Raw genomic sequence first — 17121 nt, forward strand, 5'->3', positions numbered from 1 at the left:
AACTCATGATCTAAAGAGAGTACATCAAAGGTTTGTTTGTTATACACAAAAGAGAGAGTTATTCTTCAGTTGTGGATTCTGAAGAATTCGAACCTGAAGCTTTGGTGGAATCCGGAGTGGCTCATCAAAAAGACAATTCCGTGGTGAAGATGGGGTTGGAAGAGGCACATAAAGGTTGGTTCAATTAGGCGTTGTGGATTCGCTAGGTAATTGAGAGTATACCTGTGTAATTCCTTTAAATCTTCTTAGTGGATTGTTCTTGTGGCTGTTGCCCGTGGTTTTTTTATCACAGTTGGAGGTGTCCAATTGTGGTTTTTTCCACGTAAAATCGTTGTGTCTCTTTGTCTTGATTGTTTGATTGTTTGATTGGGATTGTTATATTCTGCTTAAAATTGATACATAATCACAAATCAACATCTAGGGGATTTCTAGATTTTTCAACATTCGAAAGCAGAATTCTTTATATAAAAATCATTCCTTTGAAAGAATCTTATATTTCTATGAGTTCTCCATTGGGTCTGAGACTGTTTTTCAAAACTGATCACAATGAAAAAACAATTCTTAAAATCCTGCGTAACGTAGAGCAAAAATACACTTTTGTGCAAGTAGGCAAAAGCAATTACACACATTATTTTCATTAAATTAAACAAAAATAGTAAGGTCGTGGATCAGAAAAAAATGAAAAATACACTACTAATAGAATCGTTATTCACTATGATAAGACATGATCATTTTATTCTATTTCATCTCATTCTATTGAACCAAATTGAACATGTAATGTTTTATAAATGGAAGTAAATCTTGAAATTTTTTAATTTCTTTTTAAAAGGATGTTGCTGGTAGAAACCTTTCTTGCTTTGAAAAAGATTTTGGCAAATGGGCGCATTTTTTTTTTTTTTTTTTGATCGGCAAAAAACTTTATTGATATAAAGCACAAAACATGCATACATTACATCAACAAAGCGCGGGAGTGCACTAAGCATCATAGCTAACCTTAACGATCCCAACTAGGTTGGCACCGCAAAGAAAGCACAATCATGTGCTAGCACTAGCCCAAGATTGGTGAGAGACCAATCAGGATAAGATAAAGAGAAAAACAAAAACAACAATACATCCAACAAAGCAACAAGCTCCAACAAATCGACCAATGCAACAGCAGCATTAAGCTACAATCAAGCAGCCAAAACACTACCCCAACCAAAACACTACCAGACCAATAGCAGCAGATCAACAGCAGCAATTATACCAGACCAGCTACCACCAGACCAGCAGTCTGCCAAACTAGCACTCAACACCATACAGCATCATAGTACCAGACCAGCAGCAATCTACTTCAACCAAGACAGAGCATCCTCCTACAGCAGCATGCCAACCAACCAGAGCAGCCTCCTACCAGCAGGCCTCTGAGCTACAGCATACAGGAGGCCAAACAGCAGCACACAGCATAGCTTTGCTGAGCAGACCACCAGCACAGAGCAACAGCAGATCAGGAGGACAACCCAATAGAACAACAGCAGATCAGTGACAAAGTAACAAAATGCATTAGGTCACCAGCATTAGACATCTCTCAATAAAATGCATTAGACCTTAGGGCCATTCCTAATGCAGAATTACACTTGATGCAAATTAGACACAAGATCATTAACAGAGAAACCACAGTCATTGAAGGAGCCTTGATCCACAGTACTACTCTCCCCTCATACAGTTGAGGCATATTAGACACAATCCGGAGCAGCAGATCCAGATTCAGGAAAACCCATAAGGCAGCACCCTAGATCAGCAGCATACTCTCTCCTCATACAGTTGATGCATAGTAGACACATTCCTTGATCCATCAGCAAACAATACTCAACAACCAATGCTACTGCACTGCGCACCAGCAACCATTAGCACCAAACCTGCACCACACAGAACAGCAGACCTCAAAGCACCTACATACAAGCAGAGTATACTAGCAACAGATCCAGATTCAGGAATAACCATAGAGCACCAATGCATACTCTGACCCATACAAATTAGCACCCTTAAAGGTGTTGACTCACCCATTTGATATTTGAAACAATCTCATGAATGGAGTAGGCACAACCCAGCTCATAATACTTCACCCATATGGCCACTCTAACTTTTATTACCTCACACAACTCATCAATATCAAGCTGAGAATTATTAAAAGTGCATTCATTTCTATATATCCACAGAGACCAAACCATAAAGATGAAGATAGCTCTCCAAACTTGTTTTGCCGTTTTCCCAAACTTCCACCCCAACCACCAATGCATCAGGTCATCAAAAGACCCTGGAATTACCCACTGAATGCCCCACCAGACCATGATTTTAGACCAAACATTCCATGTAAAGGGACAGAACAGAAGAAGATGGTTAGCAGTTTCCTCCTTAGCTTTACACAACACACATGGCAAAATTTCAAAACCTGCCAGGACTCCAATTCTGCTAAGGAATGAAGAGGTTTTCAGCCTACCCTTCAAAGCAAGCCAGGTAATAAAATGAGCCTTAGGAGGTGCAAAATTATTCCACACTAAATCTGATAAACTATGCACAGGGCCAAGACTTTGCACACACCAATCGTAGGTATCTCCAACTTCAAACAACCCTGACTGCTGAGCCTTCCAACTAATGGGATCCTTCTGATTACTATGCAGGCAAGGCCCTGATCCCAACATATTTTGCAGCCAAAGCACCTCATCCACCTCCCAGCCAAGGAGGGGCCTTCTAAAGTTAAAGCACCAATTGTTGGTGCTGTCCCGACAGGAAATCTGTAATTTCAGATTGATCTCTTTGTCTACAATCAGTTGGTACAGCCTAGGAAATTGAGATTTAAGACTTAAGGATCCCCTCCAAACATCATCCCAAAATTTCACCCTATTCCCATCGCCGATCTTAAGCTCCACATTTTCAACAAAAAACTATACAACCTAGGATTAGCATGTACCACCACAAGAATATCTCTCCAGATAATAGAGACAGACCCAAATCGATTCAATGAAGGGTACCAACCTCCTCCAGATACACCGTATTTGGCACAAATCACTAATTTCCACATGGCCTCATCTTCCAAGGCATATCTCCACCACCACTTAAGTAGCAAGCATTCATTAGTCACTAAAAGGTTTCAGATTCCAAGAACTCCTTGATTCCTAGGCAGCTGCACCTCCTTCCATTTTACCAAATGAATTTTCCTATGAGAATCATCCCTCCCCACAAAAACCTAGCTTGGATCTTATCAATTTCTTTAGCCACACACACTGGAATCTTAAATAGAGACATATAGAAAATAGGTAGGGAAGACAGAACAGACTTAATAAGAGTGACTCTCCCGGCATAAGAGAGAAGCCTACGCTTTCAACCAGATAATTTCTTTTTAATCCTTTCCACCACAGGCTGCCAAACTTGCTTCCTACCTGGATTGGCGCCAAGTGGCAATCTAAGATACTTTATAGGAAGTTTATGACTTAGACAATTTAGTTTAGCTGCAAATTCTTCCACCAATCCATCTTCAACTCCCACACCACAAATCAGGCTTTTATGAAAGTTTATCTTCAGCCCCGAGACCACTTCAAAGCATCTCAGGATGTGTTTCACAGCCACAATCTCAGCCCAATCAGCCTCACAAAAAATGATAGTGTTATCAGCGAACTGAAGATGAGATATATTGACCCCACTCCCACCCACCACCACACCTTTGATAATCATCAATTCCTTTGCTTTTGACAGCAAAATATTCAGCCCCTCAGCAACAACATTGAACAGAAAAGGTAAAAGAGGATCGCCTTGTCTAAGCCCTTTTTGTGGACAAAATTCAACAGACGGTGAGCCATTGACCAAAATAGAAATTCAAGCAGATCCTACACATTCTTTCATCCAACGAATCCATCTTGAACCAAACCTAAAGCTAGATAACATTTGCATCAAACAATTCCAGTTAACCGTATCATAAACTTTCTGGAAGTCCAGTTTAAGAATGAGACCCTTCTTCTTTGATTTTTTCCACCAATCCACCACCTCATTTGCTATAAGCACTCCACCCAAAATATTCCTTCCCCTCACAAAAGTAGACTGAACCTTGTCAATCACACTAGGCAGGACTTGCTTGAGTCTATTGGCCAACACTATAGACAACACTTTGTAAGGAGAATTTATCAAACTAATAGGTTGATAATCAGTAAGAGAACTAGGGTTTTCCTTCTTTGGGATAAGAGTGACAAAGGAGCAATTTGCCCCATTTCCCAATTTACTATTGCTGTAGAACTCCTTCATGAATTTCATGATGTCCACTTGCAAAAATTTCCAGCTTTTTTGAAAAAATAGCATATTAAACCCATTCGGACCCGGGGCTTTGTTGCCATCACATTCTTTAATGGCAGCCCATACTTCTTCCACTGTAAACTCTTTCTCCAAAATGTCAGCTACCTGATTAGCTTCAATCTTCTTGAATTCTCCATCAATTCTTGGCCTATATCTCCATTGTTCGGTAAATACACTCTGGAAATTGTGGCACACTGCTTGTTTAATCATACTTGGTTCTTCAACCTAAACCTTGTTAACCTCCAGAGAAGCAATCAAGTTTCTACTATGTCTCTTAGTAGCCATAATATGAAAAAATCTAGTATTTCGGTCACCTTTAAGAGCCCAATCCATCCTAGACTTTTGTACCCACAACCAATCTTTCCTTTCCCTAAGCTTCCAAATCTCACCCCTAACCTCCTTTCTTCTACCCTTCTCCACCTCATCCAAGTCCCTTATTTCGGATTGCAAATCCAGAGTGTAGTTGAGCTTCAGCTTCTTGCAACTTTGAGTGTACATCTCCAAACACAGGCAGATTCCATCATTTTAGAGCAACTTTCAGAACTCTCAGCTTCTCCATAATTACGTAGCCTGCCCAACCTTGAAGTATTGTTGAATCCCAAACTCTTCTCACTTCCTCAAGAAAATTAGGGTGTAAGACCCATGCATTTATAAACTTAAAGGGTTTCGGCCCCCAATCCCTATCGTCCTCCATCAACAAAATAGGGCTATGATTAGAGAATAGCCTAGATAGCCCCCAAACTTTATATTTGTACCACTCCATCCCCTCAGGGTTAACTAGAAACCGATCAATCCTACTCCAACTTTGAGAATTTCCCCAAGTATACCTCCTACCCAACATGGGGATGTCAACCAGTTCAAGGGAACTAATAAAATTACCGAAATCTCCCATACCTCTGTCCCTCCTAATACACCTTTTTCTTTCACTAATATTTTTAACTTCATTGAAATCCCCCCCTAGACACCATGGATCTGAGAAGGCAGACTTTAAATTGACTGAAGTGTTCCACAACTTCCTCCTATTCTCATCTTCGTTAGGTGCATAAATGTTACCAACAACACAATTAAGATTAGAATGCATAGTACCTCCTAACAGGATAAAACTTATAGAGCAGCAACATCCTTTTAAGGAGAAGACCTCCGGGTTCCAGATGCATAGAAGACCTCTAGCAGTACCAATCGCGTTTACAGCCATGAACTCCACCGAATCAGAAGGCCACAGAGATCTAACATCATTGGCATCAATGCTTGAGCGTTTTGTTTCTTGAAGCAAGACCATATCTATCCTTTTCAATCTCGGCAATTCTTTAACCCTTGAGCGTCTCTCTGTCCTACCCAATCCCCGAACATTCTAAGAAAGAATCTTCATAACAACATAATAATTCACCAAGGTAGCCCCTGAACAAGTGATAAAAACTAAGCACCTGGCTTCACCCCTTGACCTTTCACTTTATCAATGTCTTCATTTTCCATCTGCATTATTCGCTCCACAGCTTCATCTTCATGCCCAGTCAGTGTCAGACCCAGCTTAATTCCCATCTGCACTGTGGCCTCAGCCTCTTTTCTAATTTTCTTTTGCTTACATAAGTCATTGCTAATAGAGAGAGCTGACGAAGTGGCCATTGTTGCAGCTCGAACCAACGCACCTCGTTGAAAACCATTTCTAAAAGGAGCCCCCGATTTTCCTTTTCTTCTCCAGAGTCTGCCTTGTGAGCCATCAGTGTTAACCGTCTCCTTCTCAGTAAGCCCCTTCTCTGTTCTTGGCCTGCTACTTTCCTTACCTTGGGCCGTAATACTATTGGCCCAAACAGCTGCATCAGGTTGGGGCACTTCTCCTTCATCTTCACTGCTGCTAAGCTCATCATCACTATCTCCCACTTCCTCAACTGGGCTGTCTTGCTCCGCAGAAACTGCCTTACCATTAGCAGGCCCTTTACTAAGGCCCTTTACTAAGCCCATCAAAATGGGCCTCATCCAAAACCACTTCCAACGATATAATGGGCTTAAGTAAATCTCTTTCACTCAAACTTTTATTCAGTTATGTTGATGCCTCAGCTGCTCGACTTCCATTCCCCTCAACCTCCCGCAATGATGTTGTCTGAATGCTGACATTGGGTAGTGGATTAACCACAGCAGTATTTCGAGTTCCCATTTCTATACCTGTCTCATTAACCATGGAAAGGGAAGCAAAGTAGCACGTGTGCTCAGAACCTGCCCGTACTGCCACATCATTCCTCTTACTATCATCCATGTCACGATTTTTCGCTCCCACCAGCCACAGGTTTGTCCACGTCATCATCTTCCTTCCTGCTTGCACGGTTTGTTGCAGAGCTGAGATCCTCACCACCTATGGATTTAGTTGGCAAGTCCACAACTTCGACTACACGAACAGGATACGTACTGCCATCTCTTTCCAGGAACACCATTTTGTCAATACGCTCCAATTGAGATGTACAAATTCGAACTTTCCTACACTTCAACGACTCCATGCTTAAAACATTATGATCCATCTCAACAACTACACCGCAAGCTTCACCGATTTTTCAAAAATTATTAACATTCCACAGATGTGGAGGCACACCAAAACACCTTACCCACACAACTCTTTCATTATCCAACCTCACGCCTTTATGCCATTCAATGATTGACTCACACCACTCCATAATCCAATCCCCAGAGCTATGCATGAATTGCATCATATCTTCTTTTGATTTGAACGTGATCAGCACATTTCTTCCTCCACCTTCTTGGATTTGAATATCCTTCAACCCACTGAGTTGGCAATCTGCTTTGAGGTCAGCGAAGCTGCAATGAGTTTTAACTTTAGTAACTACACTCATTGGTAGCCAACCGGTGGCATATTCTTCCACTTTAATCCTAATATTAGTACCACTACCATTCATCCCTCCTTTCAAAGCCTCAGCGTAAGAGCTTCTCCCTCCAACATCTACCCTTGCTAGGGTCAGTATCCCAACTGGTTTCTGGACTATTGCTCTTGGATATGTTGGTTCCTTATCTCTTTCAAAATCTGCCCTTTTCACCTTCAATATTCTATCGCCACACCTTACTCCATTAGCTTTCTGAATCGCGACTCCGGTTGCAACAGGACAATCGTACCTTACAAATCCGAATTTGGTTCTCGTTGCTTTTCTCCTTTTTTCAGGGATATAGACATCTTTGACGATACCAAAATTTGAAAACATAGTGTACAGTCCTTTACGGGTCATCGATTCCGGAATCTCGTCCACAAAGATTGTGTGAAGCCTTGCTAACGGACCCTTCATACCTTGTCTTCGTCTGAACACCGGCTTCCATCCACCCTCGTTGGCCATCGCAGAAGCTTGCTTTCCCCTGATTACAATCAACCACCTTGTGGAAAATACATTGAGATCTAAATGTGCGCATTTTTATACGTTGTTGCCCTTAGAAAGATTGCCTGCTTTGAAATTGAAAATGGATGTTGGCCAACAGGTACGAGTAGGCGCATGTTTAAAACAAAATAAGTTGTTGCCTGATGGAAGTATTGCATGTGTTTCTAAACCAAAGTGGGCCAAGTAATTGTGATTGGAAATAAAAGAAAAGAAAATGTACAAGAAAAGAAAAATAGAAAATAGAGTTCTACCATTTTTTTAAAGCAGATAATAAAGAGAAAAAAAAGTAGAAAACAGTAAGTAAAAAACAGAGTTCTACCATTTTTTTTAGAGTAGATAGATGGAAAGAGATATGCAACTGTTCATAAAAGGCCAGAACAAAAACGAGATTGAACCAGTGGTGTCGTAAAATATTAATAAGTTGTGAATTTATTGAGGATATTTTTGGAATTTGAAAATGTAGAAAACATCTAGGTTGCTTCAGACTTTTAAAATTATCTGTGTGTAAAAACACAACTCAAAAGAAGTTTTTGTCATGCTTTTTGTACATTTAAAATAATCCTATGCATAATATAAATAAAAATCTCTAGTAGTACCATCGGTCCATTCTTTTTCATCTTTACGAAGATTTCACAAGATTTACGTGACAGACATGTGTATTGTTTTGGCTTTTGGTTGGTTTCCAAATCAGCTAATCTATCTATCTATCTACATATTGGATCTTTCTTAGGTGTGCCTTACATACCATATGCAAGGCACTTAACCTTTTTATGTTTTTTGGTATACAAATTTGTGTTACTAGTTTAACAAAAAGAGTAAGGGATTTCACAAAAGAGCATAACTAATTTAACATAAAGGCTTAAGTTTTTACAAAATGCGTCAGTAATTTCACAAAAAAGTGTAAGTTTTCAACAAAAAAAAAGTAAGTAATTTCACAAAAAGACGTAAGTTTTCACAAAAGGCATAAGTTTTCACAAAGAGAGTAAGTGATTTCACAAATAGGCATAAATAATTTCACAAAAAGGTGTAAGTTTTTACAAAAAGAGTAAGTAATTTCACAAAAATGCGTAATAATTTCACAAAGAGAGTAAGTGATTTCACAAAAAGACATAACAATTTCACAAAAAGGTATAACTTTTCACAAAAGGCGTAAATAATTTCACAAAAAGAGTAAGTGATTTCACAAAGAGAGTACGTAATTTCAGAAATAGGCGTAAGTAATTTCACAAAAAAACGTAAGTTTTCACAAAAAGAGTAATTGATTTCACAAAAAAGCGTAAATAATTTTACAAAAAAACATAAGTTATCTCAAAAGCCGTAAGTGATTTCACAAAAAAAGCGTAAATATTTTCATAAAAAAGTGTAAGTTCTCATAAAAATAATAAGTGCTTTCACAAAAAGACGTAAGTTTTCACAAAAAGAACAAGTGATTTCACAAAAAGACGTAAGTTTTTACAAAAAGAGCAAGTGATTTCACAAAAAGGCGTAAATTTTCATTAAAAAAAAAATAAGTGATTCACAAAAAGAGCAAGTGATTTAACAAAAAAGCGCAAGTTTTCACAAATCAATACTATTTATTTCAAATCAAAATTACCACCCAACCAGTCCAACCCAACTCACTCACCTTATCAAACCATACAAGCTGAGTTAGTACGGGATGTCTAATTTTTTAACGCATCCCTACACATAACCCACCCTTGCCAAAAAAAAAAATTCAAACCAACACTGCCTAAGGAAAAAAAACATATATATAATTTCGAGGTCTCAAGCATTTTTCTTTAAATTATTTGGTATGAATAGTTTCTCTAGCAAGCTGTTGAGTGGCATAATCTGATTGGTAGCATTGACGAAGATCAGCAACACCTTATCAAGCCACACTTGGTGAGGTCATATTTACCAAACACCAACCATAAGAATTTTTGTATACACGAAACATATCATACTAAACTCCCAAAAGTAAGCAAAAAGTGTTCATAAACAAATTGGGACAACTACAAAACCCACAACATATTCAACTATGAGTTTAGTCTAAGCATAGATAAACAATGAAAAGGCCAAGGTCAAGGCTCCTTAGAAAATTCATCTCTGTCTTCAACATCTTATGTTCCCGACTCTTCTTCATCTCCCTCATCATCATCATCTTCATCACTTCCCAACTCTTCTTCGCGTTCCTCATCCTCACCTTGTCCTCCATCCTCGTGAGGGGTATCTACATTTTTTTTTGTCAATTCATTCAACGTCACTTACACAAATTTTAGTTCCTCAAGCATCTAGACTTGCCTTTTGTCCATACAAGCTTTGGGTGTTTTCCAACCGCTTCACCACGTCAAGGACCTTACCAATCCGAATAGCTATACCTGCTAAAGAGGACAAAATAAAAGTCATCAGTTAGTATAGATTCAAAATTGAATGCATGTTGATTTTTTATTTTATTTTTTTAAATTGTGACGGTGGGTTTTGTGCAATTAGTATTTGTAATCTTCACTACTGTAGGTTCAATGTAGATTCATGGTCATCCAGAGATGCTGCAAATTTGAATAGTGGTAAACACAACCACCCCACACCCTAATACATCAAAGAATAAAAACAAGCAGGCCCTCAGAAATCTTAGATGGTGCCCAAACCTCTGCCACTCTCACAGTACCTGATCTGACTCGACTCAAAGATCAAGTCCTACACAGAATAATTGTGTATACTAATCGAGTAAGACATGCTTTAAGGCTAAAAAGTAGTCCTATTCTATCTCACCTATGCCTCAACTAAATGAATAAGCTAATACCAGGCGTGCATAGCAGCTTTTGATTGAAAGCTAGTTTTTTCTAGTTTCAAAGCCAAAGATGAAGTTTTGACTAATGAATCTATAATTTTTTTTTAAACAAGTGGAAGAAAGAAATTTAAACATAAATAATTAAGGAAATGGGGTCACTGTGGTGCCTCCATTTGAGGTATATTATGACCTTATTTTTATAATCCAAACCGTTCATTTTGTAGGGTTTGTTGAGTACTTCATGCCTACCAAAAATCATATTAATTGAATATCAATAACTATATGATCGATAACCAAAAAAATAAATAATAAGTTTTTCGTTTGAGAAATAGCATAAACAATATGCAATTCGACCATATAGTTGTTGATATCCGATTAATATGATTTTTGGTAGGCATGAAGTACTCAACAAACTCTACAAAATTAACGGGTTGGATCATAAAAATAAGACCATAATAGACCTCAAATAGAGACACCACAATCACTGCTGTGACCCCATTTCCAATAATTAATAAGACAATGATACACCTCCTCCTTCAAAGTAAAAGAAGATTTCACCAAATCCAAATCAATGCTACAAGGAAGCCTACTAAAAACTGGAGCTTTTGTGACGGCCTTAAACGTCGCAAAAGATTCACATATCGTCGCAAAAGACTTTTTGCAGCGGAGTAACGACGGGAAATGGGGGGTGGCAGAAAAGGGCGTGACAAAAAGTATTTGCGACGGTTACAAACCGTCGCTTTCTTGTAGGGATGGCTAATCAATATTTTTTGCGACGGTTTCACCTGACACAAACAAAAGGGAAAAAACTTCACTTTTAATGACGATGTTGGTTGCCGTCGCCAAAATTTTTTTGGTGACAGCATTTGACGTCACGAAAAGTATTATTAGCGACGGTCAAAAACGTCGCAAAAAAAAAATTAATATCGTATTGCGACAGTTTGAACCGGCGCTAAAGATTTGAACTAATATGTATATGCAACAGGTTAACCTGTCACTAATAAAATGTAAGGAAATGATGATTACATCAGCGACGATTTATTATTGTTGCAATAAAATTATTTTCATAAAATCAATATATATTTTATTAATTCATTCCTTGTACCAATTATTAACATTTTCTTAAATAAAATACATCCACATCCACATCGACATTCACAAAATTGTACTAAGAATAATATATATGTACCTCGTAACAATTGTCAACAAAATATTCTTTACAAAAATATATCAAATATCCTCCAACAATACTAATAATTTTTGATATTCAAGAACTCAAATTTTTGTATCTAAAACAAAACATAAGTATCGACAATACAAATAGAAAACATATATATAGTAAGTTCCAATATCGATATGCGAAGATATCATCATGTACTCAAAAGGGGTTGCATCTTCAAAAAGAAACCAAAAAAAAAAACATCATTTACAATATAATTAATTTCAAGCTTACGAAAGTTGTAAAACATTTGATATTTATTTCAATAATAAATACATACATAAATCAGATTATAACATATAATTAGGCTCTAGATTCAAAATCAGGAATCGGTTTCAAGTTCAGTCTTCACCTACAAGTCATTTGTGCTTAGTACGTTGTGTGTGTCAAGTTTCGTTGACATCCAACGCCGTTTTGACCATTTTAGTGAGTCAAACGAATCAAAAAAAAGAAAACCCAAGAATAAGTTTTCATAAACAAAAATTAGGCTCCAGATTCAAAACCGAAAAACGGTTTCAAGTCATGCCTTCTCCTACAAGTCATTTGTGCCTAATTAGTCAAGGGTGTCAAGTTTCGTTGACATCTGACGCCGTTTGAGCATTTTAGTGTGTCAACCAATTCGAAAAATAGTTTCTAAAGAATAAATTTCATAAATGGAAATTAGGCTCTATATTCAAAACCGGAAAACAGTTTCAAGTCCCGTCTTCTCCTACAAGTCATTTGTGCGTAATTAGTCAAGTGTGTCAAGTTTCGTTGACATCTGACGCCGTTTGAGCATTTTAGTGTGTCAACCCGTTCAAGTTTTCACAAACGGAAATTTGGCTCCAGATTCAAAATCGGGAATCATCAAGTCCTATCTTTTCCTACAAGTTATTTGTGCCTAGTTAGTCGTGTGTGTCAAGTTTTGTTGACTTCCAACACCATTTGAACATTTTAGTGAGTCAACCAGTTCATATTATGCAGAAGAAAACAATAGTTTAAAAAAATATTGAAAATACCTGGCCAGTCTTGCTAATTTTGTGTGGAACTCTCATTGGAGTCTTTCAATGGCCCATCTACATTCAGGTACACTTGTAGCTCTTTCTTTGCAGATTGATGTAGGCACTCCAACCCAGCCTCAGCCTCAGTCTCATCCTCCTTCATATCTAAAGCACAATAGAAATTAGTGTCTCTAAACAAAGAACAAATGTTAAGACTGCTTTTGCAATGGATCAAAATGCCATACCTTGCAGGTACAAGGAACTGCCTCGTCAGAAATTAGTGTCTCTAAACAAAGAACGAATAATAAGACTGCTTTTGCAATGGATCAAAATGCCATACCTTGCAAGTACAAGGAACTGCCTCGTCGCATGTTCATAAGCATATATTCAACTATCTACAAACACAATAAATGGTATGAAAGAAAGTAACAGCTCATGAAATCAATTCCACAATGAAAGCTTTGAATAGCACCCTGAAGGGGGGAAAGATGTTGCCTGCCCTTTCTGAACTGGATGAAGGGGCTGAGACATGGGGAATGAAAATGTTTAATTGACTTTCATGAGTTTCATATTATGGGATTTGGGGATTTAGTTTTGAAGTTGCTAATGGAAATCAAAGCAAAAATGAGGGTAGAGAGGGATGGGTATGGCTGCAAGATGTAGTGCAGCAAGCAAAGCTAGATCCCAGGTTGATCAGTCTCAGCTACATTTATCTATTTTTGTAGCAAACTTTCGACCGCATAAAAGGACTAGTGGGCTGTCAATAGAATGATAGAACCAATCTTCTTAATACACTCGGTAATCCATTAGTAAAATGAAAATTGAATGAAAGGTTCATCTTCATTATATGGCCAAATGAATTCAAGCAGAGCTTCTTTTTGGGCATAGTAGAATGACAAAGGGACCAAAAAAGTCAGAAATTCAATTGCTATCATAAGTGCCATAAAAACCATCCCTTGTATAAAATCTATATATAAATTCCTTTCTTGTCCACTCATATCTGTTTAAAGTGGCCTACTCAAGCCCAAAATTTATATTGAATTCATTAAATATTGACACCCCTGTGCCAATCAAAAAAAGAAAAAAAAAATTAGTGCTCTCCACTAGGAGTCTAAAATACTCTACTGGAAGGATTAAAGCAAGGCCCAAGTGGCAAGCAAAAGCCACAACTCTAGTAATGTAACATGGTCAATGTTTCTTCATTAGGTTGATTTCTAGTTTCTTGTAATACAATGCTTATGACTTATGAGCTCTACTCACTTCTAAACAAGAGTATAAATCCAATGAACTCCCCAAATAACTTATGGCTGAAGCTTTATGAAGAACATCTGTAACTAACTAATTATCGAAAAAAATAAGATTAAGAAGGGAAGAGGCAACACAAATAAGAGACTTACCATATACCATCACACGCTATCACGAGAAATTCATCGTCATCACAAAGCTCCACCTAGTTCAAGCAGATTAAAATATGATATAAGACAATACAATATTTATCAACGGGTTGACAAGGATATGAAGAAAAAACCATAAATGAAAAATCAAACAGCTGAAGACAACTTATCTGGGATATTTGCATACAAAAAAGTGTATTTCTCGTGAGTGAGAAATAAGAAAATATCATATTTTAACAGCTATAACTCTAAAATTAGCCCATATATCAGAGTAAAATTCATATAACATCCTAAAATTTATGACTCAGCTTTATTTTCAATGTTTGAGTCTTTGACTAGCCCATATAGCTAAAACATGATATATAAGTGTAGATGCAAGAGCTAAAACACGGTATAAATGTAGATGCTACATACTGTATTTACATCAGGATTGGCAGTCACAATTTGCTTCTCAGCAGGCAGTGATTTGTTCTGCTTCAATTCCATGTCTCCTCAAATCCATGAAAAAAGATGAGCAAAAGCAAACAAAAGAATACAATCTTGACTTGAGAAACACGGACACTTCTAGTAAGGTAGTGTGTTGTGTCCGACACCAACAGTCATGGGACAATTCTCGACCCTTGTCAAACACACCTCAAAACATGTCCCATTATTTTTTTAGAATTTTCTTGACTCAAACAAGATGTAGACACTTGGAGAATACATGCACATTGCTTAGGCACACATGAAATACAATACAAGTTCGAATAAAGTAACTTGAAATCCAAGATAAAAGAAAAACAATGTAGCTTTATTAGAAATTAGTGTAACATATGTTAGTCTTTGAATTAAATAGCATTATATGTGACATAGAATAAGTTCTTATCCTTATATATGAGATATAAAAAACTACATTGTGCATGTCCCACATGTCATATCCTACATTTTTTTGAAAATTTACATGTCCATGGGCCATGCCCATGTCCATCCTTCTTACATCTCCACTTTGTTCATGCTTACACAAAGAAAATAGAGAGATGAAATACCAATTGCTCTTGCCAAGTTTAGACTTCCATTGACCCGTCCATATTGGACAAAACCACCAGCCTTCAGAATCCTATCCTTCTCAGCCTTGAGGTCAGGCTTGTGGTCTCTTGACAAATTATATGCCTGCATAAAAAGGCAGCAATCAAAAGTGCTCATGCATGACAAAATAAAGATCAACAACGCTACATTTTAGATTTGCCATGGCACTTAAACTCCAAAAAAAAGGATCTTAACCATCCATTCCAAAACAAGAAGTACTCCATTGTCCCATAGGTACATGAGTGTTAAATGGCTTCTGATAGATAATCCACAATCAAACAACAATTACTTTTTTCAATAGATCTAAAAGAAACATAAACAGCTCACAAACTGGATCATATAATCAATGACTTCCAATATAAAAAACATGAATGAAGGGGTTATAAATAAAAACTTGCTTTGTAAGCAATCAGAGTACCTACCAAAGCATACGGGCACTAGCACTTGAGCGCACCCGCACCTGCCGCAGGAGAGCCTCTCTTTACCGGTGCTCGGAGAGTGAGAGGATCGGCAGTCTTATAAGGCTCTGATACCAAAAGGGGACTCTTGCGTTTTGCGCTCGAGGGGGAACTACACAAGGTGCTTAAGCTTGATCGCCCCTAATCCCACGATGCCAGGACTTTTTAGGGGCAGACGGCAGCATCGCGTACCTACCAAAGCATACGGGCACTAGCACTTGAGCGCACCCGCACCTGCCGTAGGAGAGCCTCTCTTTACCGGTACAGTTGTATGTGAACTATGTTCATTTTTCAATACACACACACACACACATATTTAAAAACCAATCAAACAAAAGATTTAATTCAGATGACTATTTAATTCAACTAGAACAATAAGAACTGACATCACCAAAAACAGTTGGAATAACTATTTGCCCTAACTTACAAATTGGGAGGTCCCAACCACAAGTTATAGCTACTTCATGTGAATATCACTAAATATATTTTGGGATAAATCTTTGGAGAACATGTTAAATCAATCACAAGTTTTCAACAACATCTAAATGCAATGAAAATATAGTTCCAAAATACTTTTGTTTAACTTGCTAACAAACTAAGCATTTTTACAAACATCTTAAATGCAATCAAAATTCAAATAACATAATTAGCCCTATAATTTTAATGCCAAAATAAGATGAAATATTTTGCAACAAATCAAGAAGAAGTCATGGAAGCAACAAAATGGTCACAAAATACTATATTAATTAATGTAAAAATGGATTATTTCATGACAAATGCAACCGAGATATATAAATAGAAAAATAGAATAAAATCCTTACAAAGCCTTGCTTCATTAGTACAAATTTCGAATCAGTGTGAGCCAGGGGAGACTGGAATACAAATTCAAAGAGAGAAAACAGAGTAAAAAATGAGGAGGAAGAGAGTTTTAGAAGAGGGGGTTTTAGAAATACTTAGAGAGAGGCATACCTTGTTGATTGCCCTTCAAAAAAAAAAATCCTTTGTTTCTTAGAAACCAGACAGAGGCTCACTAGGTTAGATTAGGATTTTAAACAGAACAACCACTTCGGCCTGCATTCAGTCGAGCCAGAGAAAAAGAGAGGAATGAGCGTAGTAGGGAGAGAAGAAAGCGAGAGGAGCAGGGGAAAAGATGGAAGGAAGGGATAGCAGAGAGAGAGAAAGGGGGCGACACGGAGAGAGAGAGAGAGAGAGAGAGAGAGACGAAAGTGAAAGTAGAGAGAGAATACACTGTGGAAGAAGAGAGAATGGAGATGGGTCAACCAGTTGCTCCGATGTCTAATTTTTTAAAATTAAAGAATCCAATGGTCAGGATCAATTTATGTAATTTAATGGCCAATAATAAAGGGGCATATGGTGTGCAACTGTTATGGGGTTGCACACTACAACAAGACCCTTCTTATTATTATTATTATTATTATTATTATTATTATTATTATTATTTTGGTATTAACGTAGTATTAAAATAAATTAAGCATTTCAGATGTCACAGTGTAGATCTGCGATAATAGAGGTGGAAATGCGGC

General features: G+C 37.6%; 2 protein-coding genes across 10 annotated transcripts; both read right to left on the reverse strand.

Moving 5' to 3' along the window:
- Positions 1-4843: 4843 nt before the first annotated feature.
- On the reverse strand, positions 4844-5602 carry LOC114259737 (uncharacterized). Its single transcript, XM_028199761.2, has one exon. It carries the CDS (start codon positions 5600-5602, stop codon positions 4844-4846), a length of 759 nt encoding a protein of 252 aa, XP_028055562.2.
- A 3839-nt stretch (positions 5603-9441) lies between these two features.
- On the reverse strand, positions 9442-16884 carry LOC114318888 (putative protein phosphatase 2C 60). Of its 9 annotated transcripts, none has more exons than XM_082880038.1 (8): positions 16547-16884; positions 16399-16449; positions 15080-15203; positions 14469-14542; positions 14058-14110; positions 13001-13017; positions 12679-12825; positions 9442-10054 (listed from the first exon to the last, which is right to left on the reverse strand). In XM_082880038.1, the coding sequence occupies exons 2-7, from the start codon at positions 16411-16413 to the stop codon at positions 12692-12694; spliced, it is 417 nt and encodes a 138-aa protein (XP_082736164.1). In that variant the 5' UTR covers positions 16414-16449; positions 16547-16884; the 3' UTR covers positions 9442-10054; positions 12679-12691. The 9 variants fall into 9 exon arrangements, 4 of the variants coding, with proteins under 4 accessions (XP_082736164.1, XP_082736163.1, XP_082736162.1 ...); XM_082880037.1 differs by having other exon boundaries at positions 9442-10051; positions 14469-14545; XM_082880036.1 differs by having other exon boundaries at positions 9611-10054; positions 14469-14545.
- Positions 16885-17121: the final 237 nt, after the last annotated feature.

Source organism: Camellia sinensis, chromosome 7, assembly GCF_055761805.1.
Source record: "Camellia sinensis isolate YWXY chromosome 7, ASM5576180v1, whole genome shotgun sequence".
Classification (NCBI taxonomy): Eukaryota; Viridiplantae; Streptophyta; class Magnoliopsida; order Ericales; family Theaceae; genus Camellia; species Camellia sinensis.

Bases quoted from the DNA above. Each gene is read 5' to 3' on its own strand.
- LOC114259737 (XM_028199761.2), bottom strand. From the start codon at position 5,602: ATGGTCTTGCTTCAAGAAACAAAACGCTCAAGCATTGATGCCAATGAT.
- LOC114318888 (XM_082880037.1), bottom strand. The intron at 14,546-15,079 runs GTATTTCATCTC...CATGGATTTGAG, and splicing joins AAACTTGGCAAGAGCAATTG to GAGACATGGAATTGAAGCAG. The intron at 14,111-14,468 runs GTATGTAGCATC...TGCTTGAACTAG, and splicing joins CCAATCCTGATGTAAATACA to GTGGAGCTTTGTGATGACGA.